The sequence below is a fragment of the Mustela lutreola genome, chromosome 8 (genome assembly GCF_030435805.1).
Source record: "Mustela lutreola isolate mMusLut2 chromosome 8, mMusLut2.pri, whole genome shotgun sequence".
Lineage (NCBI taxonomy): Eukaryota > Metazoa > Chordata > Mammalia > Carnivora > Mustelidae > Mustela > Mustela lutreola.
Window position 1 is genome coordinate 20,099,547 of NC_081297.1, and position 24,402 is coordinate 20,123,948.

Genomic DNA, 24,402 nt, shown 5'->3' on the forward strand with positions numbered 1-24,402 from the left:
TTTCTTCCCTGTCACCCCGGATGAGGGAGCGAAGGTGGCAAACTCTGAAAGGAGTGAGAGTGAGTGAGAAGCTGGGGAGATGGAAAGGGAGACGCTGAGAGGAAAAACATCAGTTAGTATTTAAAAAATATTCTCCAGCACATAATCCTGTGTCAGTAAACTTCTGTGGGTCAATGGAGTGTCCCATCGGTCGAGGTCCTGCAGATCCTCTCTTTTGTATGGTTATGGCCTTATTTTTTCTTGCTTTGCTTCTGTTAGCTCTGTGTTTTAAAACTGTGGATTGGACCCATTACTGGGTCAGGACACTGAATGGGTCAAGACCAGCATTAAAAATAAAAAATGCTCTCTAACATTTTCTACTTTGTTCTAGAACTAGGCTGTGAGATAAGATGCATTTCGTACTGTAGGCACTAGTCAGAGTTTTGAAAACATGTGTTAAGTCATTCTCAGCTGCCACTGAATTTGGCATATCTTGAATCTTTTTGTCATCATGGAAATGTCCTGTATTATATTTTAAAAACATAGGTTGCAGACTTGAATCTCTGACTACAAATGTCACATTTTTGATGTTTGATGAGATATAAAACTGTTTTCCCTCAAAATTTCCAAGGCATGGTTTTGCTGAAGGGAAGACCAATGGTATCATAACTACATAGGTGACCTTTTTCCTCTTTCTGGAAGCTTCTGCTGATTTTCATTATTTTTAGAATTCTGAAATCTCACTATGGTGCATTTTATAAGGCCTTTTTCTTTTGTGCTGGACACTTAAGTTTTGTCATTTAGAACTGAAGGTGTATGTGATTCTTCATTTACTCTATTCTTTGTTTCTGAACCTCCTATTAAATGGATTTGTTTACAGATTAATTTTTTAAAGATTTTATTTATTTATTTGACAGAGATTGAGAGAACAAAAGCAGGGGGAGCAGCATAGGGAGAAGGAGAAGCAGGCTCCCTGCTGAGCATGGAGCCTGATGCGGGGCTTGATTTCAGGACCCTGGGATCATGAGCTGAGCCAAAGGCAAACACTTAACTGACAGAGCCACCCAGGTGTCCTACAGATTTATTCCTTCCTTCCTTTCTTCCTCCCTCCCTCCATCCTTTTCTTTCTTGATTTTATATATTTTGAGAGAGAGAGATAGAGAAAGCAAATGAACAGGCAGAGGGGCAGAGGGAGAGGGGGGAGAGAGGGAGAGAGAGTCTCAAGCAGACTCTTTGTTGAGCACAGAGCCTGATTTGGGGCTCGGTCTCAGGATCATGGCCTGAGCTGAAATCAAGAGTCAGATGTTTAGCTGACTGAGCCACCCAGGCATTCCTGTTTACAGATTTCTTAACTTTTCTCTCATATTGCCCCTCTCTTTATTTTTTTGGCTCTTTGTTATGTGAGGTTTTCTTCTCTCCATCTTGAAGATAACTAGTTGCTTGTTTGTTCCATTACTGTATCTCTCCGTTGGCTATTTTATTTCCATATTCATGTATTATTAAATCCACTTTTAAAAGTTTAGAGAGAGTACAATTTACTCTTTTTGGAATATGGTTCTATGAGTTTTGACATATGCATGAAGTTGACTGAGCACCACCATGATTAAGATAGAGAACACTTCCACACTCCAAAGAACTCTCTCCCACTGTTCCTTCGCAGTCAGCTCCTCCCCTCCCCCTCCGCCCCCCTCCTGCAGTCCTTGTGAGGCATTAATTTCAAGTATACTTTTATTTTTAAATCTTTAAGTAACTCGTTGATTTTTTAAAAAAGATTTTTATTTATTTATTTGAGGGAGAGAGCAAGAGCCCAATCAGGGTAAGTATTAGAGGGAGAGGGAGAAACAGGCTCCACGCTGAGCAGGGAAGCCAATGTGGGACTCGATTCCAAGACCCTGGGATCATGACCTGAGCCGAAGACAGACACCCAACCAACTGAGCCACTAGGCGCCCCTCATTGGTGTTTTTGATTTCCCTTTTTTCTGTAGCAATTTGATGCTGTTGTTGATATAACTTAATTATGTTTTAATATTCTATGTAATATGATATGCTATCCTCTTGAATGATTTTCCAAGTTCTTATGCATGAATTATATTTCCTCCAGGATTAGCTGTGTTCTCTTGTGTGCATTTTCTTTCTTGCTGTTTTTTGTCAATTTCTTTCTTGCTGTTGGGTTTTTTCTTACACAATTAGGGGTTGTTGGCTGTCTGTCCTTTTTTATGATCCAAGAGGAGGCTGAGGGTTATAGGAAGCCGGAGTGGGTTTCCACTGAAGTTGGGAAGGCCTGAGTTCCCAGCAGAGCTTATCCCGGAATGGGAATGCTGACTGTGACCTTCTGCAGGTGCTGTTAAGTGGCCGGGGCTATCACCAGGCTAGGTCGCCAGGTACACAGATGGGGCCAGTGAAGGTGGAGACTTAAGGTCTGAAAGCAAACAGAGAAAAAAAAAATAAGCAAGACGGTTATCCTCTGTGGTTTTGGTGCTTTAGAATACCCCTCCTTCCCCCAAACCCATGTCTGATGTGGATGTCGCAGGTCATCTCATGGCTTGTCCTCCTCATCACAGGCATCAAGACAGGATTTGTCCCGAGGCTGGTCTCTCACTTTTTTCAGAGACGGGCCCAGGCGTCTGCATGGGGTGAATACCTCTCCACTGGAACCAGTGGAATATACTCTGTACAGGGAGTAAATGGAGAAGGGAAAGGCCTGGAGGAGCTGGTCCGAATGCCGTTCTCAATAGCCCGGTGACCCTGGGGACGTCCCCAATGTCCCCTTTCCTTTCAGTCTGACACTCTCTATCGACTAATAACTAAGGTGTCTTTGATCTTTCCTCTGTTGTTGCTTTTATTCTTTAAACAACTAACATTCTTTCTCTCTCTGTGTATGTGTGTGTGTATATATATAAATATATATTTAAAAATATTCCCCTTGGGCTTTGGGTGGGACGTGCTTGGTTTGCCATTTCTGCCAACTCTATTGAAGTTATCTGAGTCAAGTATATTGAAGCTAACGTGTACAAGTTTGAAGGTAATAATTATGTTTCTTTTAAAATGGTAAACTTACGGCAGACCTCTCACAAAGCCCTTCTTTTCTTCCCGTGCCATTCATCCGTGATGAAAACATTTAAAGCCGCACATCTTTCTTTTCATCCTTGGCACTGAACACATTAGAAGTACAGTGGCCTGTTGGGTCTTAGTGCAATTATATAATCAAATAGCAAGAAAGAAGTGCATTCATTCATTCATTCGTTCATTTGTTTATCTATTCATTTATATTTATATGTTTATTTTTTCAGAAAGAAGTATACCACAAAAAAAGTTGATCTATTTTATGCTTAGGTTGTGCCTTGAGGTACCTGGGAAAGGAATGTGACTTGCTCAGAGAGCTGTTCCAATGAGGCCGAGGAGGCAGGTGGTAACACCATAGTTGACAATGTTGTATCTGACATTGAGTTCATTTCCTTCAACACATATTGGTGTGAAAGATGCCAGTTTTGATATAATTCCCTTTGTTCTCCTCAGTCTGTCTATCCTAAAACCACATTAAATGAATTTAATGTACACAGTTTAGAACTGAACAAATTGAAGTGTGTTGAAGAGTTCCCGTGCTCTCTAAGAATAGTTCTCTCTCTGCACAGTGGAGACCGATGATTAAATAGATTTTAGTTTCTTGATGTTACTTTTACAGCCTGAAAAATTAGGAACAGATCTGCCCATTGTCAAAGAAGTAGAGTCTATTGGTGGCAAGGAGATCTAGCCGGAGGCCCAGGATGTTTGGCGGTGGCTACTGGGAGTACTGTGTTGAGTAGAAAGCTGGCTCTTTTCTGGATCATTCAGACAGAGTAGTGTGATTAGTGGTGTCTGCCTTGAGTATGGGAGGTAGCACCTGGACGTTGTACAGACTATTATGACAATGGTGTCAGTTCTTCTTAAAATTACTCATTATAAGTTTCCCATAATTTATAATTATGGGAATATTTTATTTGACTTGTTTTTGGGCCGTACATTCATCTGTGAGTCCATTTTTATGGAAAATGTGCAGCTGGGTGCGATACTACATTTCTAGTTTTATGTAGGCTTTTCCTTAAAAATACAGTTGTTTTATTATTATCCCCCATCTTCAGGCCTTAAGTAATTATTTTATTGATACTGAGTATTTATTTTATCTATTTTTTATTTACTTTTAAGATTTTATTTTTTTTGCTTGAGAGAGAGAGCACAGAGGGAGAAGCAAAGTCCCCGCCGAGCAGGGAGCCTAATGCGGGGCTCAGTCCCAGGATCCTGAGATCATGACCTGAGCCAAAGGCAGAGGCTTAACCAACTGAGCCACCCAGTTGCCCAATAGTGAGCATTTAAATAGGTGCTCTATTTGTTATTATCTTTAGCAAAGGAATATAATGGGATGTTTTGTGTTTCTAATATTGTTTTCCCTTAAACACGGTTTTAAATATTTTGGGGACTATAGGACTATCTTAGATACGTGAGTCCCAAATCTGCACGTGTTCCTCTTGGCCATGATCACCTGTGGTGTTTGGTGTCCCTGGACACAAATCCCAGAGCGGCTCAGCCACAGGTACTTCCCTGTTTGTACATTGCCATGGTCAGTGTCAGCAATAGCCTGGGGAATACAGACTGTCCCCAAGAGCTCCTGTTTCCCTTAAACAACATCTCTATGTGTCTGCACGTGTGCATGTGTGCATGCGTGCATGTGTGTGTGTATTAATTTCTCACCTTTTACACCCTTCTTCAAAATCTAGGTGACTGTGTCCCAACAGCTGATAAGCATTTCCCACTGTGGTAGGTCAGGTTTGCCGTGTAATCCCTTTGATAATGCCTTCTTTTGTAAATACACGGTGGAAGTTACAATGGAGTCCTGCCGCGGAAGTAAATCAAAAGGTGGCACGTTCTTTGACCCTTCCAGCCAGAAAGAGAATTTAGTAAATTGTTAGACAGGTTATCGACTGCCCTTTGGAGAGCCGGGGGTTTGTGTTCTGTACTTCCTTTCAGCTGGGGCTTGTATTTCATGTGTGAGAGGCCGGCATTATCATAATCCATTTTTTGCTTTTATGTGATCTACCAGCGGTGCTCATAAGCCTCCTTTCTGAAGAGCATTCCCCATTTACTTGCTCTAATTCACTGTCTTTTTTTTTTTTTTTAATCATAAAATTGATGTTTTGCAACCAGCAGCATTATGTGTGAGTTGTTTATAGAAGTGCTACGGGGAAGAAGATTAGTGGTCGAATGAAGAAAGAGATGATGGCTGTGGGAGGAAATTCATGAATAGGCGTCACATCAATGACACAGCAAGATAGTGAAAGATGCATTTACACCCAAAGATCCTGAAAAATGTCAGGAGTAAAGCTGTAACATGTCTTTGGCTGATGTCGAACGGTGCTAATGGTAAACAAACAGATTTTTACTTAACCGTTGTAGTAGGTAGAAAATGCCCAGATGGACCCCAACATGTAAAAAAGATATTTTAAAATGCCTCTGCCCATTAACTGGTGATTCTACTGATTGATTCAGTAGAAACAATATAGAATTGTCCCTTTATTCATGTTATCATCTGAATCTTAAGACCATTGATGGGAGAGTATTTTTTTAAAGGTTTATTTATTTATTTGAGAGAGAGAGAGAAAGAGAGAGTGAGTGAGAATGCAGGGGAGGGGCAGAGGAAGAAAATATCCAAGTAGACTCCCATGGAGTGTGGAACCTAAGGTGGGGCTCGATCTCACAGATCGCGACCCATCTCATAGATGATCTCATAGATCACGACCTGAGCCAAGACCAAGAGTTGGATGCTTAACTGACTGAGGCATTCAGACACTGTGAGAATTTTTTTATTTATGCAATTTTACACACCTGAAAAGATAACCCAAGTAGGATTATTTTTGAGCATCATTCATAGTTATAAAATTTTGTAGGAGCTTTTATTCAAAGGAAGAGCTTCCAGGTTTTCTCCTTCTCTCATATGATCTGCCATTTTTCTTGATGACTCTTAAACTAACAGCAAAATCTTTCCTACCCAATGACTGTGAGTTTTAAGATATTCTCTCAGGGAATGAAATCTGACCCAAGAGTAGGAACGGGAGCACGCCCATGGCTTGCCTCGGAGAGTGGAGTGAAGAAAAACCCAGCTCTTGGCCTTTGGCTGTTCAGACCGAAAAGAAAATGGCCCCGGGAAACTCTTTGGTGTGTCTGGCAAAGTGTGCTCAGGCAGCAAAAGCCTTTACAAAGGAAAGTATGCTGCCGTTTTCCAACCTCGTGCTGTGGCAGCCTGGTGCTGGCTTCAGTTCAGATATTCTAGGCATCGGAGGAGGTCTTCCTTAAACAAATCTGTTAACATTTTAGTTTTTGGGAGAACACAATGCGACTCAGATGTAAATGCATTCGTTCATACTTCAGTCGGAGGCCGCTCCATCGCGTCCCTCCCCAGGGTCCCCACGTCCTTTCAAGAGTCAGATGGTTTGGTCCCATCTTCAGAGCTGGGCCTGCTGGTGTGTCCTCATGTGGTTCTTCCTGTTGATTCTTTGCTGTTAGAAGCCTCTCTGGGCAGAACACGAGGCTCTTTGGGCTCCTCGTGCTCAACGCTTTTTTCTCCCGAGGGTGGTTAGCGGTTGTTTCTCTTGTTTAGGGTGTGATGGTGGATCCCAGTTGGAGCTCTGGTCTTTCTCTCCTTTTCTCCCTCTCCCCCTCTTCATCTTGCCTCTCTGCTCCCAATTTCATGCTGTTACCTTTTCTCATTGCATCTGGGCTCAAAGGCACACATCCCCAGGGAAGCTCTATCAGAGGGAGTAGGAGGCCATGTATAGAGAATCAGGATCCCAGCAGAGAGAGTTTTCCTTTCCTTTTATTATTCTGCTCCTTCCATATGGTGCGTGTTGGCATCCTGCTTTTCCTGCACATGGGAGTGCTTGGAGGGAGGCTGGCGGTCATCAGTACACACTGGTGAGTCCTGCTAGTAACTCGTGCTCGAGCATGCTCTGAGACCTTTTTGACTGATGGTTGTTAAGTCGGTTGAATGCCACCCCTGTATGGAGACATTACAAATATATATATTTTAAAGATTTATTTATTTATTTTAGGGACAGAGAGAGAGCACATGTGTGTGATTGGGAGTGGAGTGGTGGGGGGTGGTCGAGAGAGGGGGGGCCAGATGGGAGGGAGAGGACACAGAATTTTCGAGCAGAATCCCTGCTGAGCATGGAGCCCGATGCGGAACTTGATCCCATGACCCTGAGTTTATGATCTGGGTCCAAATCAAGAGTCAGAGGCTTAACCCACTGAGCCACCCAGGTGCCCTGAGACATTACCAGTATTATTGCCATGAATTCCATATTCCACATATTTGATATATTTATTGGTTAGAAATAATTGGGAGAGGGATGTTGAAATCTTTCCCCGTGTTGGTGGATATGCCAGTTTTTCCCCGTATCAATTTTGCATACATGTATGCTCCTTCCCCCTTTCTCTATAAATACACATATGCACGCACAAATCTTAAATGATTGGTTGATACTAATATCAGGTACATCTAAATTCAGGATGATACTTTTTTTTTGTGCATTGAAACTTTATCACTGTGTAGTGTTTCTATTCTTAATAATGTCTTTATTTATTTTTAAAAAAGAATTTATTTGAGAGAGAGAAGGAGAGAGGGAGAGCTTGTGTGGGGGCTGGGGGGAGAGGGAGATGATTCCAAGCAGACTGTGCACTGAGCATGGAGCCTGGCATGGGGCTTGCTCTCACGACCTGAGATCATGACCTGCGCCGAAATCAAGAGCTGGAATCCCAGCTGACTGAGTCACCCAAGCTCCCCAATGCCTTTCTTTTCTTTTCTTTTTTTTTTTTTTTAAAGATTTTATTTCTTTGGCAGAGAGAGATCACAAGTAGAGAGAGAGAGAGGAGGAAGCAGGCTCCCTGCCTAGCCGAGAGCCTGATGTGGGACTCGATCCCAGGACCTTGAGATCATGACCTGAGCTGAAGGCAGAGGCTTAACCCACTCAGCCACCCAGGCAGCCCCCCAATGCCTTTATTTTTAAAGTGTGTTTTGTCTTACACAAATGTAGTTATTTTACAGTTAAGTTAAAAAATATGAATCTATTAGTGTTTTAGCTGGCAATTTTCACCCATTTCTATTTTTGTGATTATGGAATTGTTTCTCCCAATGGTTAAATTTCTATTTGTCTTGTTTATTCTATGCTTCTTTTTCTTTCTGTTTTCTTTCTTTTTTATTTTATTGCATAAGCATTTTGGTATTTTTTAAATATTTTTTTTACTTTATATTATTTTTAAAGATTTTTATTTAGTTATTTGACAGACAGAAATCACAAGTAGGCAGAGAGGCAGGTAGAGAGAGAGAGGAGGAAGCAGGCTCCCTGCTGAGCAGAGAGCCCAATGCGGGGCTTGATCCCAGGACCCTGAGATCATGACATGAGCTGAAGACAGAGGCTTTAACCCACTGAGCCACCCAGGCACCCCAGCATTTTAGTATTTTAAAAAAATTTGATTTTGCCCTTCAATAGGACTTGACTTCACATAGTGTTTTCCATTTTCTGTGGTCACCCTTAAAATATTACCACATTTGCTGAAGCACAGTCTAAAATTCAGCAAGGATTTAACCTTTGTCCTTCACCCTTAACCTAACCTTTCTCATGAAGAAAGGACCTTAGAATACTAATTTTCTACTACCCTCTCAATCTGATTTCCAATATGTTAGCTTTTCCTGGAAAAACAACAACAACAACAAAAAAAACAACCAGCCTCAGATAATACTGTTATCATTCCACACAATGTGTGTGCATGTGTGCATGTGTGTGTGTTGCACACTTACCATTTGATTTGCTTACCATTCCTCTTTGCATGTTAGCTTGTTCTGGAGGTATTTTCTCTCATGCTGAAGTGCATCCTTTCTAAATAAATTCATAGATGATCTGCTGGTGGTAATCTCTCTCAGATTTATTTTTCAATGTTTTTTTCTTTAAAGATAATTTTAAATGATGCGCAACAATGGAGTTGTTCAGATCTGGGAGAAATACTCAAAGTTACCTTGAAACCTTCTATCATTTCCCCACCATACAAAATATCAGTTATGATCGTGGCCCTTGGATGACATTACTTCTTTGGTTAAGACCAGAGCGTGTAAAGACAGTGTAAAGTAAAGTCATTGGGCCCTGACCTAATTCCGAAAGTCAGGGCTGAAAAGCCAGGTTAATAATGTGAGGTCAGAACTTTTACCTTTTAAAAGTTCTTAAGAGTTGAACTTGCTTTTTCTTGAAGTAGATAGTATATTAAAAATGTTGGTACACTTTTTCTTTCATGAACGATGTGTTGTTAGGAACAAAGTGTCCTATGTGGCAATCTCCAAGACCTCCAGGTTTGATGATTCTCTAGAAGGTTTCTTAGGACTCAGCATAGAGTTGTATTCATGGCTGTGATTTATTATAGGGAAAATACACAAAGCAAAATCAGCAAAGGGAAAAGGTGCATGGTGCCAGATCCAGAGGACAGCAGACAAGCTTTCAGGGTCTTCCCCCAGTAGAGTCTCACAGGATGCACTTAATTCTCCCAGCAACGGTTCCTGACGTGTGTCAAGTGTTGCCAACCAACAAAGCTCGTTAGAGACTCAGTTCCCAGGGTTTTCACTGGGGGCTCTTCGTAGAGGCAACTTATGTCTGGCAGGTACCCAAATTCCAGATTCCCAGAGAGAAAGCAAGTGTTCAGGGTAAACCATATTGTTTGTACAGCTTGGACACAGTCTTATCAGTTAATGGTGGTGGGAACCCTCCCCAAGTCCAAGTTCTTAGAAATGGGCTGAGGGCCCACCATGTAAGCGGGCCTGCTGTGTTCACTCTCTTCTGTGCGAGACCCGTAAGGAAACGATGATGTCATAACAGATTCTTCTGACACCTGAGTTCTGCTCTCACATTTTCTAGTTTGAGTGGAACTTTAACATGGTCAAGTAAACAAAAAGCTACAGAGGAAAGAATTAAGTGCTCACGGGGGAGAAGGCTCAGACAGGAGTAATTGACCGGCAGTGTGGCAGAGGACAAGGGGGAGGCGGGGGCTGTTTGACTTTGCAGGGCAGACGGGAATGAAAACAGAGAGTGGCCATTGGTTCGAAGGAGCTGGCAGTTTTAATATTAGTAGACTTCTATAATGCTTGAGGTTTATATCTATTATTTAGGGTTTCTCAACCTTAGCAGTATTGGCAGTTTTGGACAGGGTTTCTCAACCTTAGCAGTATTGGTGATTTTGGACAGGCTAAGTCTCCATTGGGGTGGGGACAGGGGTTGTTCTGTGCATTGTGGGATGTTCAGCAGCTTCCCTTGCCTCTGCCCCCAGCTGCCCACCCCACCACCTGCCCTAAACGATGGGTAATCAAAAATGTCTCCAGACCATGCCTGTTACCAGATGTCCTGTGCAGGAACCATGCTAACACACGACTTACGATAAATAAATTCATAAAGACCTTACCTTCATACATCTAGTTGGCTTATTAATATCTCACATTTACAGTATTTTTCCATTTATAAAGTTCTTTTATGTGGTTCTGGCAACAACCTGCTAACTTTTATCTCCCTTATATAGATGACATAAGGAGGCACTGAGGTTAAGTCAGTTTGCTGTGCAGAGCAAAGAGAAAGTACTCCTACTGGTAGTTATGGTAATAATGATATTATTATCAATAATAGATATTTTATTAAATTCTTATTATGAGCCAAACATTATTTGAAAGGCTTTACAGGTGTTAATTTTGGAATAAGCCTAAGAGGTGTAACCATTATAGTGATTTTGCTGATGAAGACAGTGAGCCCAGAGAGGTTATGAAATCTGCCCAAAGGCACACAGCTAGACGTTGGAAGATCTAGGTCCAAACCTGGGAAATTTGGTTTCAGGGCCACTGGGCTCTGGATAAAAAGTGAGGTTCTGGATGCTCACATTCTTGTGCGTGTTTTTTCTCATAACCATGTCCGTGGAGGTTCCAATTTGCTTACACTGTGTTTCTCAGCCTGACCAGCTCAGTGGTTTGCATATCACTCTTCCTCTGTTCAAATCAGTGAAATCTCACAGAGATAAAAAAAAAAAAAAATTGGAAGTCTCCTTTCTGTAACCTAACTTTGCTGTTTCAGATGTTGTCTTCTGTTATTCTCCTGATTCTTTCTCTTTTTATTCTGATTATAGCATTTCACGGGAATCTGGGTTTATTGCAGCTGGCAGCCTGGTTTGATACAGACATTTCATCCAATTCTTGTGTACTTCAGCTAAGAGACTTCTATTTACGATGCTTCAACATCCCACAGTATTCTCCCAGATCTTTCAACCAGCTCCCAGTGTATGATATGCCGCATTTCCAGGAAACGTGTCAATGTACCAATTCATCCACCTTTTCTTTTGTACTATTATTATTATTATTATTTTAAAACTTTTTTCTTGGGTCTCTTTGAATATCCATTTCTTGTGCCTTAATGCCTTCTGTCTTAAATTCTCATCCCTAATATGGGCTAGGAGAAAACACACCTCCTGTAGGCCTGGTGATGAAATCTACCTTCATTAAGATTTCTATTCAAGGCATTTATTTTCTAAAGACTTTCTATCACCATTTAAATATGGTATTTAGAAAGAGCTAGGATTAACTGTATGGTACCATCCGTTAATTTGCAGATGCTCTGCTTCTCTGTACCTATGATCCCGTGAGAGACAACTGTGCCCTCAGTTTATTTCCACATCTGTTTTTTTTTTTCTTCTTCTGTAAGTGTGGTGGTGGGTGGGGAAGAGTTGCGATGATGACTTCAGAGCAGAATATTATTGGATTACTGTAGACGGATGTGACTACATAGACATGGTGTTGAGAAATCCATTATATTACTCATGATCCCTAGTATTTTCAGATATAAACTCCTCCTTTCTCCCAGCATTAATTATTTTGGTTATTAATATTAAACTTTTTCTCCTAGGTCAAAATTTTAGATAATTTCTTCCCATTAGGCATCTTTATTTTATTTTTTTAAAATTTGTATTTATGTATTTATTTGAGAGAGGGAGTGGGGGAGGGGCAGAGGGAGAAAGAGAATTTTTTTAAAAAAGATTTTATTTATTTGACAGACAGAGATCACAAGTAGGCAGAGAGAGAAGAGGAAGCAGGCTCTGCATGGAGCAGAGACCCTGATGTGGGGCTCCATCCCAGGACACTGGGATCATGACCTGAGCTGAAGGCAGAGGCTTTAACCCACTGAGCCACCCAGGTGCCCCCTGTTATGCATCTTTAGACGAAGTTATGGGATGTATCAATGAACCTACCCTTACAGAATCATTACATTTCAGGGTTGGAAAGGTGCAAAGTATTGCTGTCTGTTTCTAGTCCTCCATGAAATTGTGAGGCCTGTTAGGTTCGCTTCTGTGGCCACCAGCTCGTCTTCTAAAAAAAACCAAAGCACCAGAAGATTTCATTTTGTTTCCTTGTCTTCTAGTGCAGCCCTTGACCCCTGAGAACTCAGCATGGTGTGCCAGAAGCAGACTTAGAAAAGTGGTGTTTTATTTCTATGCACGTACTATTTAAGTTCAGAGCTGTCACCTCGTCTCATGGTCAAATCAAATGAGGAGAAGACTTAGATGATTTTTCAGGAAATGATACTTCAGGATGGGCAGTATGGGTGGTGTGGGCAAGTGAAGTTTCATCAGTATCCAAATAAAAATGATTTTTGCCTGGCATTGATGAACTTCTCATGCCCATAGAGAAGCCGTTACAGACGGTACCTACCCCACCCACATTCACTTTGCCATCTCAGGATGCTGTTTAATTTAAAATCCTGCTTAGTTTTAAAATCATGTCTACTTAAAAAATTCTATTTACTTTTTAATTAATCAGAAATAAGCAGGATCAGGTTATCCCCAGTGTCTGGCCCCCAACGGGGTTAGCCTATGGTACCGCAGGGTCTCAATGGGCCAAACTTCCTGAGAGTGGATTTAATTACCACTTTCAAAGTAGCACTAGTCCTGCTTTACATCGTGATCTGTTAATATCTACGAAGCTGACGCTAAGGTATGATGACAAAATTTAAATTAGCGTTGTAGATGCTCTAGGAAGGCAGGATAATTATATAAAAGGTTTTTGAAGGATATTGATTAAAATAGTTCAGATGTGTTCAGCAGTGGTGGGGTTTTGAGCTTCAGTTAAATGGAGACTTTTCTTTTTTTTTTTTTTAATTTTTTATTTTTTATAAACATATATTTTTATCCCCAGGGGTACAGGTCTGTGAATCACCAGGTTTACACACTTCACAGCACTCACCAAAGCACATACCCTCCCCAATGTCCATAATCCCACCCCCTTCTCCCAAACCCCCTCCCCTCAAAATGGAGTCTTTTCTTATATGGGACGTTTAGTTCCTGAAGAATGCTGGGAAAATGAGGCCATGTTGCGCATTTCCTGTTGTGAGTCTGACTCCACGGGACTACAAAATATCTTTAATCCTAATTTCCAAAGTGCTGGGGACACTGTTGGAAGGACACGCAGAGTTTATTGGCACTGACCAGAGATGGCTCCCTCAGCCTTCTCAGGGGAAGCCAGGAACGGGAGGCTGGAAAGAAGCGTCTACAAGGAGAGTGAGGTGGAGGGGACTTTTGAGAAACCACAGTAAGAGACACAGGGTGGACATCACCAACGAGAGGGGCCAGAGAGGGAGGGAGCTCTTTGAGGGACAGCTCTGAGCGTGGTGACAGAGTCCCAGCAGGTGGTGATACCCGTCCTGGGTCAGCTGAGCGTGGGGAAGAGGCAACCATGAGCCAGTGTTTGTACCCTTCCTCACACAGAAGGAGCAGATGCCCTCACTTGGTCACAAGGAGGGCCTGTGTGTTTGCATGTGTGTGACCATCTATCCCACAGCATGGTGAAGCTTGGGCTGTGGTCACATGACTCACTCTTTTTTTTTAAATATTCATTTATTTGAGAGAGAGTGAGACAGAGAGCATGAGTGGATGGAGGGGCAGAGGGAAAGGGAGAACCAGACTCCCTGCTGAGCAGGAAGCCTGATGTGGGACTCGATCCCAGGACCCTGGGATCATGACCTGAGTCGAAGGCAGATGCTGAACTGACTGAGCCACCGAGGTGCCCACACATGGCTCACTCTAATCTCCCTCTCTCTCCTACCTTTCTTCCTTCCACAAATATTTGCACACATTACTGAAGTCCTATGATGAACCAGACTCTGGTAGGTGGTCAGTGTGCTCTGACAGGAGACAAGATGGCCAGCTCTCGCTGACACAGAACTTTCCTTGTTCGTCGAGACAGGACATGTCAGTAGGAGCACGCAGATGAATTTAAAAATTACAGCAGGAAGGAAAGTACCTTCCAGAGCCCACCAGGGAGGCCAGGAGGGCTTCCTGGAGAAAGTGACATCCAAGGCAAGGCCTGGCTGATGAAGAGGAGTCAGCTAGAGAAGCGGGGTGTGCGGAGGGGTGGGTGTTCTGGGCCAGGAGAGCGGCCTGTGGGGGAGGAGGTGGGAGGGACAAGGGCGAGCTCCATGGGTGGAGCATGGCGAGTGAGCAGGACAACTGTGGAGGAGGATTTAGGGGCAAAAATGCCTGGACTTTGTTCTCCAGTCACTGGGAAGACATTGAACAGTCGTACTCAGAGGTGTTGTAATCAGATTGGTATTTTAAAATGCTTGTTTTGGCAGTTTGGCTTGGAAGGGAAAAGCTGGCAAGGGTTACAGTTACCTGAAAGGAAAATGTGGCCTGTCGTGAAAAATGCAGTAGAGAGGGAAATGTAAATATATCCGTGGTGTGTTTGGGACATGAAATCAATAGACTTGGCGATTGATTGGTTGAATGTGTGAGAAGACATGATTATCCCCTGGTTTCTGGCTTGGGCAATGGGCATGAATAAATGCAAGAGTGAATAAGAGGGAGGACCCTGTCTTGGGGATGGGGTGGGGGATTGGACAGTTGAGTGTCAGACTGGTTGAGTTTATGGTGGGTGCGGAACATACACAAGTGGAAATGCCAGTGGATCTGGGGTCCTGGAGAGCCTGCTGGGCTAGATTTGCGAGTAGTCGGCATGTATGCAGAGATTACCCAACAGCTCCCTGACGTAGAGTGAGAAGAGAAGAAGCTGTGTTAGAACCCTGAGCGGGGGTGGGCAGACAGAGAGGAATCCACAGGAGACAGAGAAGGGACAGCCAGGCCAAGAATGTGCGGTGACATAGAGACCGAGAGAGAGAAGACATTTCCGGATGGAGCAGCGGTCCAGCAGAGGAAGACAAAAAGATGTCTGTTGCATGTGTCCACAGGGAGTTATATTACGGCTTGCCCAGAGAAACTTCTGGAAGCCGGAGCTAGAAGCCAGCATGCACGGTGTTGAGGAAAGAGCTGGAGAGGAGACGAGCAGGGACCGCGAGTTTCGGCCTCTTCGGAGGAGAGAAGAGAATCCAGCTCCGCGGGCTAGATTAGTGTGTGGTCGGAGGGAGAGGTAGTAAAGGTTAGGAGAGCCTTGAGCATGCTTGGGTGCTGATGGCAGGCAGTGAGTAGAGAAGCCAAGGTTGGAATTTGGGGAGGTAGTGGGGTGACAGGTGACAGAGGGTCCTGAGAATGGAGTAGGGGAGGGGCCCCGCAGTTATGATCCAGACAGAGGTCCAGCCACGTGGAGAGACGCCTCTCTGCAGCGTGATGGGAGGGAAGGATAAAGCAACTGGTGCAAAATCATCGCTTAACAATATAATGTTTTAATTACCTTCTTTTAACACATTTCTCCACAGACACTACCCCAAGCAGTCCTTCACTACCGTGGCGGATACACCTGAAAACCTTCGCCTGAAGCAGCAAAGCGAACTGCAGAGCCAGGTAACTTCTCGCACGCCTGTTTTTGTTCCATCAGCCCTAACTGGTAGCCACGAGGCCACCCTCCTGAGATTCCACCCTTGTTCTGGTTCTGCCCTGTCCCCGGCTGGAGACCGAAGGCAGACCCGGGAGGGCCTCCCCGGAGAAAGCGCGGCACATCTGTTGAATTCCTGGGCTCGGATCGTCCTGACATTCCTGGTTCTGTTATTCACATGGGACTAGGGCAACTAAATGAGTTCTGGTCAGAGGAAGTGTTTCCCAACAATATTGATTTATTTGGTCCTAAATATTTAAAAACATTTTATAAATAGCTTTTCCACACCGCATATGTAGGGGAGAGAAGAGGTGTTAACTTGACCCAGTTGCAGTGCGTGTGGGGCTCACACCCTGTCTGTGTATCTCACACCAGCCACGAGCTTTGTTTTCATCCTGTCACTTTATTCATATTTCTTTCATATGTCACACTGACAGCATGAACAAAGATTAGAACACCACAGTTGGCTCCCACTCAACCATTTTGGACGCAAACTTGCCTTCAATATGGTGAAACACACTGGTGAAGACTAGGGATTTAAATGGCACTATTTTCTGCAGGGACACCCTATGTCTTAAGAAACGCAGGGCGTTCTCTTTCAGAGGTTATCTTGTCTGCCACACTGTGGGAAGACGGTGAACAACTAGGTGGCAGCCCTTTGGTCAACAGTGTAGGAAAACCCACCAAGGAGAGAGCAGGGAAGGCTGAGTCGTGGTCCCCCTTCTGCTGCTCATGGGTTGGGTCCTGGGGGCAACCACTCTGATTCTTTGTGCTTCTGGAAAGCGAGACCTTCTGTGTTACCTGGTCTACCTGTCTTGGGTGGCTGCAGGAATCAAATAGGTGGTGAGGCGTGAAAGCATTTTGAAAAATGAACAGATTATAGGACTATGAAGGCTTCTCATTTTTATTAGGGTCCCTGAAAATCCTTGCTATGAATAAAGGAGAATTGCAGACTCTGCAAAGGAAAGAGGAACCTGGCTAATAGGCTTTGAAAATGCCAGTTGTGGCTATTCTAAATGAGAGCCGTTAGCTCTCAGTTGCAGTGGATCTAATTATTCCTTTGCAAACTTATGTGTTCACAGGGGACATTGTGGTTCCCCCCACCCCCTTTCTGGGGGTCTTGGGACCACTTCCCAATCCATTTAGTTGAAGGAAGTAGAACTCAATGTAGAGTTTGCTGTCGGTTAACAACACCATGAAGACTTGGTTGGCAGTTAGTTTTTGGTTTTGTAAAATGCTAATTCTTGTGTGCTAAGCCATTAGTTCAAAAAATTGAGTGCTCGCCAAGGAGAGGCAGTGTTGCAGAGCCGGCAAGAACACCCCTGCTCATTCACACCGTGGACGGTGCCAGGACTTGGCTCCAGTCTGTGCAGATCCAATATGCCTTTCTTCTCATCAAGTTAGGATTAATTAGATAATTCTGGAGAAGTACTTCGAGCACATTGGAAAACAGAACTAAATCAAGCAATCAAATATTTGTTTCCTGCCTATTACATGTCCTTGTTCTGTGCAAAAGAATTCATAATTAGTTAATCTTCCCTTCCCTGAGCTCACAGGATGTGTGAGGAAACAGGACTAACATAACCTTTCCCCCCCACAAACACCCAGAAGGCTATCTTTGATGTACAATAAAGATTCCAAAAGGGAGGGATGATTGTGGGTTGGACTGGTTGGTGGTTCCTACTAGAGGTAGATTTGAATGGAGTCTTGGAGGTTGAGAAAGGATTGGATTTAAACACGTCTCCTTCCTTGGAAGGCATACAGTTCCCTTTGGGTTCAATTAATGGTGACAGGTGGCTTGAGCTAGGCCCAGGAACAAGCATTTACTGTTTTCCTCCTGCGTGCCTGACTCTGGAAATGCAAAAAGAAAAGGAACTCCCTGTTTTGTAAAAGGCTGATTTGATTCTATGCCACAGAGCAGCCTGAAAGCTTCAGAAGGTGCCGGTAGGCTGGCAGGACAGAGCTGATGCAGGATGGCACAAAGCCCTGTGGGGTCTCCAAGCAGTGGTCAGGTGAAGGCATTGGATTCTCCCCGAGATTTTGTTCCAGTGTCATCTCTAGAAAGACATACAGGACTTCTTCAGACAGATAGTTTGGGGAAATTCAACTCAATCCAAGAAACACATGCTGAACATGCACTATTACAATGAACTGTGCCGGGCACGGGGGACATGAAGGCGTCATCATCATCAATGTTGCTATATTCTGGGCACAGAATTTTACATACATTGTCCCATATAATCTCAAATAGCCCTGTGAGGCATGTATTTATGATTATTATCCCTATTTTATGTATTTCATTTTTAAAAGATTTTATTTATTTATTTATTTGAGAGAGAGTAAGAGCATGAGTTGGGCACGGGAGTGGGAGAGGGAGAAGCAGGCTCCCCACTGAGCAGGAAGCCCAACAGGGGCTCGATCCCATGATCCTGAGATCACGACCTGAGCCGAGGGAAGATGCTTAACTTAGGCACTCGTGTTATCCCTATATTGTTGAAGCACTCAGCCTTTAGGGACTTTAGATAACTTGTCCTTGCCAACTTAGTAAGGAACTGAACTTGGAATAGAACCTACGTCTGGGGGCGCCTGGGTGGCTCAGTGGGTTAAAGCCTCTGCCTTCGGCTCAGGTCATGATCCCAGGGTCCTGGGATTGAGCCCCACGTCGGGCTCTCTGCTCAGTGGGGAGCCTGCTTCCTCCTCTCTCTGCCTGCCTCTCTGCCTACTTGTAATCTCTGCCTGTCAAATAAATAAATAAAATCTTTAAAAAAACCAAAAACCAAAAAACAAAAACCTACGTCTGTGAAGCCCCATTACCCACACTCTTAACCAGTGCGCTGGTCCTTTTATTTAGAAGGCAACTGAAAAAGAAGATCCATAAACAAATAGTTGTAGTGCAAGGTTATAGTGCAGCGTATGCAAAGGTGGAATTTTGCATAAAGTACAGAAGTCACTCATAGGAAGAATTCCTTCTCCTCCTCCTCCTCCCATTATTAGCAGTGGTATTTTTCTGGGTGACAGATGAAAACATCTGTAAGAGCATTTCTGCTTTTGCAAAGGCATAGAGAGGTATCTACCCAAATGGTAATATTCATTAATGGCAGTTGATTTAATTTTAGCATTTTAAATAACCTGATCCTGTGGCAGAGTGTTTTGACATCAAGAAATCTAAAGTTTTGGTGGAAAATTGAGTATTAACATTTTATTTTCTTGTTTGTAATTATTCACGATACTAAGTGAGTCAAATCTGCTCCTAAGTTTGGAGATTCTGAAATCCTCTTTTAGCATTGTTTGGTTAACACTAGTTCTTTTCTTTCAGTTCATTAGCTTATCAAATGAGCCAAAATGAAGGAAAAACAAAAGCTAAATTGTGGTTTGACCTAAAAAGTTATTTATAGATATGCATTGTTAAGTTCTCTTTTTTCTTCCTTTATCTTTTTATTTTCCTGTTTCGAGAGGGTTGTAAACACTGCCAAAATTTTTTTTTCCCCCTAAGTGTTAAACCCTCTCAAGCTTTTTTGGGATTTATATTAGGTGCCAGATTGTCATAATAAAATGGTGAGAAATATTGGAAAGTAAACAAGCAAACCATGAGTTAGTTTTTTCCAGCTGGTGTTAGGCAGTGGTTTCCAGGCATTCTCCCGCCTACAAATAACAGGTGCCCGCCCACTTGGCCAGCCACCAGCTGCAGTGGGACAGGGACTGCCTTGGCACTGGGCAGCGGCAGCGGCAGCGGCAGTTGAGCTGGGTGGTGGGGGGTGGGTGGGAAGAAAGGGAAGCGCTTCCATTGTCACTCACTCTTCATCGCGTATCACGGGATGGACGGATGCAAAGAAATAGTAAATAGTGGTTTGGCACCCCCACCGGCCCACAGTAGCCCACTCTACAAGGAGCAAAAGCAAATCTCTACTCCTTGTGTTGTTAGTAACATTAGGCTTCACCTGTGGGGCATCAGGCTGTCATTCCTGCAAGCCTGAGGACCAGCATAATGTCCTCTTCCTGTAGGAAAGTGAGCCTGGGGTTCCAAAGCCCTACCTTATAAACTAAACTGGAATGGGGACCCTTTGTAGCCTGGGGAATCCCTAAAGCTTAAACAGTTGAGTGACATGAAAAATCCCCTGAGGAGAAACATTTTCTTTTTAAAACATCACAGGATGTTTTTTTTTTTTTTTTTTAAGATTTTATTTATTTATATGACAGAGAGAAATTACAAGCAGGCAGAGAGGCAGGCAGAGAGAGAGAGAGGAGGAAGCAGGCTCCCCACTGAGCAGAGAGCCCGATGCAGGACTCGATCCCAGGACCCTGAGATCATGACCTGAGCCGAAGGCAGCGGCTTAACCCACTGAGCCACCCAGGCGCCCCGAGAAACATTTTCTTGATGTATTATTTTAATATTATGCTGTTGCACACATTTCCTTTTTCAGGCTGTGTAGCATACTCTTTCTGGAAGAAAACACACACCTCTTTTGAGTGCCTAGATCAGGGGTCTGCAGATTTCTTAAAGCTGTGGAAAAGGTTCTTCAGGGGCGTGATGAGGGGAACGCCCCATAGAAAGAGCACTAAGTGGGGTCATTGAGGCTGGCACGAGGGGCAGCCAGACCCCCCTTCTCTCCCTACCTGCCTGCTTCTCGTCTCCCCACTCCCAGGGCCGGGGGGAGGGGTGTCTCCCTCCAGAAACCCTGGCCCTCTGTAGGGCAGAGTTCTGCGAAATACTGCTCGAGGGGAGGACGAAATGTTAGCTGCATCCCCACTTAGTTGTTTATGTGATTGGCTTAGCTGTTTGCAATCATGCTGAAAATAATAGAGATTTTGGGCTCACTGTGTTCTTAAATGGAGTGTGTGTAATTTATGAGTGCTGATAAGATGAAAGATGGAAAATGATTATGGAGAGAATACAAATCATTCTGCAACCTTTGAGTCTTCATTTTGTAATCTGCGCTGATTCTTTTTTAATCTTCCGTGTCTCTGTGGAGGCATAAAACACATGGCTCCCAGGGAATACAATAGAGGCTAGCAGGAAGGGTGAGAGGGAATGTGGTGTTTTATAGGGAACATAATCATTAGACGTCTTTTGTGGGGGAAATGAAGACACGTGTTTAATAGAAACCTCTGGAAGCTCAAGGAGGTCGGGCGGTGGCATGCTCTTTCATTCTCCAGATTGCCATTGGCACCTTTCTGCACCTCCTCATTCTGTGGGTGCATTTCTGGAGGGTTCGTCTCTCAGTTATCTGCCATCTAAACATCTGGTAAGGTGTTAACTCCCTACCTAAAGCGTGTTGCGTTTTACTAGTGTGTCATGGAAGACTGACTTCCTTCAAAGCAGCAGAGCTCTGACTTGGGACCTGTGGAAGGACAGTGGGGGAGACACTTGGATAGCATCCTCTGGGTGCTTCCGGTCCCATCCCAACGGCCCCTGCCTAGCCATAAGTCTGACCTGCCCACGTCACTTGCCACAGAGCACCAATCCGAGGCCACCCACCGGGGACACGGTAGTGAGCAAAACCCAGGGAAAGTCCTCTCTCTGGAGATTTGGTCGGGGAGAGGATAGTAAAAAAAAAAAAAAATAATAATAAAGATAGGTAACATTGCAGCAGTGACAAGATCTGCAGAGAGAGAGGTGTGTATTCTAATTATATTTTAAAACGTTTTCAGGGAGCGGGAGGCTGGAAGACTCTTCTGCTGGAATACTCTTCTGAGGACAAATGCATAACGGGGTGTCAGTAGGGTCGGCTGTCCCCCGCCTGGCTGTGGATCCCATTTCTAAATGCCCACCAATTTCTTGGTTTCGCCTTCCTGAACTTAGCCGACTCTCCTTTTCCTGAGTCCTCTTCCTACTCCTATCTCATCCGACACCCTCAACCTTCTAAAACCATCTCTAGGTAGATTGTGGGTAATTCTTGTATTCTTGGGCGAGAAGCCTTCCATGTGTGCCTTTTTTATTTTCTCTTTTCTTTGAACCCAATTTGGACAGCTTTGTAGTCCCCATCTTCTGATTTTGCACCGTTCTGATCCTATGGCGACGCTTGTTACTTCCTGCAGTAAGCACTTTCTCGTGTGTGTGAGGGGGAAAGTTCACAGAGAGAAGCTTTGGTATATTTCTTCGCAGGGTTTCGAGGCTGCGAAAATGCTGAGAGATTATGTTTCCCATCTAGGAAGGGATGAATGTGAGCGAGAACTTCAAAGGAGAAATATTAATTCACTTAATGTGGCACATTTCTTCCAGGGAACGTAGCATGCTGTGCAGATGTCAACTCTAACCCTCACGATTCCCCACAAGTCAGATTGTTTTGCTCTCTGTCTTCTGGATAAAATGATGTAAGAGACAAACATGTCAGTCGTGACAGACAGCAAAATAACCAAGATGTTTTGATTTGCTGTGTCATGAAGGGGTTTTAGAGCTTTTCATCATGGGGGCCTGGCCTTCTGCTCCCCAGCCTCCGGAAATGACCCATATTCTCTGCATCTGGTCCCGCAGTCCCAGCATGCTGGTGCTTTGGTGTCTTCCTGGCTCTTCTTGTCTCTCTTTCCATCATTCCCACAGAGGATGTGAGCCCTGTACTTTGGGTGGCCAGCCTACAAGTTATTGGCCATCATTCTGTGTATGGGCCAGAATCAGATGACTGGTCTTTCAATGAGGCATTTGAATATGTAGCCGATCTATTTTGTGGCTCTGGGATCACGACTATGAGAGAATATTTTAGCACTCTTAGGTGAATGTGTCTTTCATCTTTCTCTCCCATAAATCATGTTCTGCCATAGCCCCTCACATTTATGGCTCTAGAGAAAAGTGAAGAGTGAACCCTACTTTGGGAAGGATAAAGTATGGTCCCCATGGAAAGAGGACTGTCCATCCCCTTTTGGCCATGGTAGGTTATAGGAAGAAGGCAGAAAAATCAGTCTGAAGCATGACCCCCCTTTCTCTTCTGGCTGAAGTTCCTGAAAGGGCAGATGGGAGGCATGGTGCGTAGCCAGAAGCAGAGAAGACCACCCCACAAGACATACTTTTGACTTCTTCCCATGTGAACAGTGAACCTCCACAGCATGGTGGACAGGGAGGGAGAGACTGAATTCTGTTTCCTAGCATCTCAGTGTCTCATGGGGCATGGAAGGTGACGGATGTCCCGGCACCTCTTGCAGAAGGATGCTGAGGGCACTTGCTGGGGAGCTGCTGCTGTCGGAACAATGTGTCCCTGCAGCCAGGTGTAGCTTACACAGGTTGGGAGAAGTTGTAAGATCTCAGCGAGGAGGCACTGACTTGACAGGCAATACTGCCAGACTTCTTCTGAGGCAAGAGGAGAATGCGCCATGATGCCACCAGCCACAGCAGTGGACGCTAGTGACCAGGCAGACAAGGAGATGCCACTGAGGCCAAAGTTAGAAGACAGAAAAGAGTGAATGTGAACATGGATTCAAGACTTCCCTCCTCCTTCACTCTGAAGTCACACACTTCCTTCACTTCCTGCTCTCACACACTTGGATGCCACATTGGAGCAGAGACAGGAAGCATGAGGAAGTTTGAATATACCTAAGTTATTTAAATCATTGAATGGATTTGCTTCAATGACTGAGACTAAAGTTAGTTCCTTCTACTTTAGTGTGGTGGGGACTTGTGAGGAATAGCAGAGCAGCTGTGGGAAATGGACATTTATTTTGCATCTGAATACATTGTAAGTAAATCCCTAACCTTTGGTTTTATTGGATAAATAGACTGGCCACCAAGAGATCTGGGTTCAAGATCTACTTCTGCCACTAAGTGTGACTTTGGGTACCATTGACCTTTGATCTTTGCAGGACATAAAATAGTAGGTTGTACTAGATGATTTTTAGAATTCCCTCCAGTTATAATGATCTTGACTGTAGTACAAAAATGTTCTGCAGTCACATATCAGGTTAGCAAAAATTGAAAACTTAAAGAAAAGGAATTGCTATTCTTTTTTTGTCTGCCAAAATAATAATTGTCAAACCTTCTCTTTCATTTGACTATTCCTTTAAAAGCTTATTCCCCAGACTAATCTCAGATATTGGTTGATGGTCATGGGTCTGAGATAGTTGATAGGCAAATCAGTTTCACACTGGGAGGTACATCTAATTTTGCACTAAACATGTTTAAAAATAGCAGAGGACAAAAGAAGACAAAAATAGCTACCATCGTAACAACCATCCACTGATCACTAGTATCATCTTTAGTTCTGTTTCTCACATTTTCTATGTAGAAGTAGTGAGAATAACTGTACATGTTAGTATACTTCTAGGAAGTGTCTTAGTTATTTTAGCTCCACTTCCTTTATGCTTTCTTATTTTACATTGTTTTCTTGAATGGCTTTGATTGATTATGTGGTAGCTTTTGGACTTAAAAAGTTAGCGTTTTTTTCCCTACAGTGTTATTTGTTTTTTATCACCTTGTCCTTTCTAGAAGCAATTTGTTCCGCTGAGTCTTACGATCTTCTGTTGGTTCAAGCCGTCGCTCCAGCGTGAACGATGGTGCTTGTTCAGTACAGAGAAGCTCATTTAAAGCAGTCTCATTTCATTCAATTAGTAGCTTCAAGAGATTGAATATTTCT

The 24,402-nt window shown here is 43.6% G+C and overlaps 1 protein-coding gene across 2 annotated transcripts in view; it reads left to right on the top strand.

The window, feature by feature from the left end:
* Positions 1-24,402, top strand: part of NEBL (nebulette) — a 358,626-nt gene that overhangs the window by 100,884 nt on the left and 233,340 nt on the right. For both annotated transcript variants that reach the window (XM_059183990.1, XM_059183989.1), the window contains exon 3: positions 15,729-15,813. In XM_059183990.1, coding sequence (XP_059039973.1) covers positions 15,729-15,813 — 85 coding nt within the window. The remainder of the gene's footprint in view (positions 1-15,728; positions 15,814-24,402) is intronic.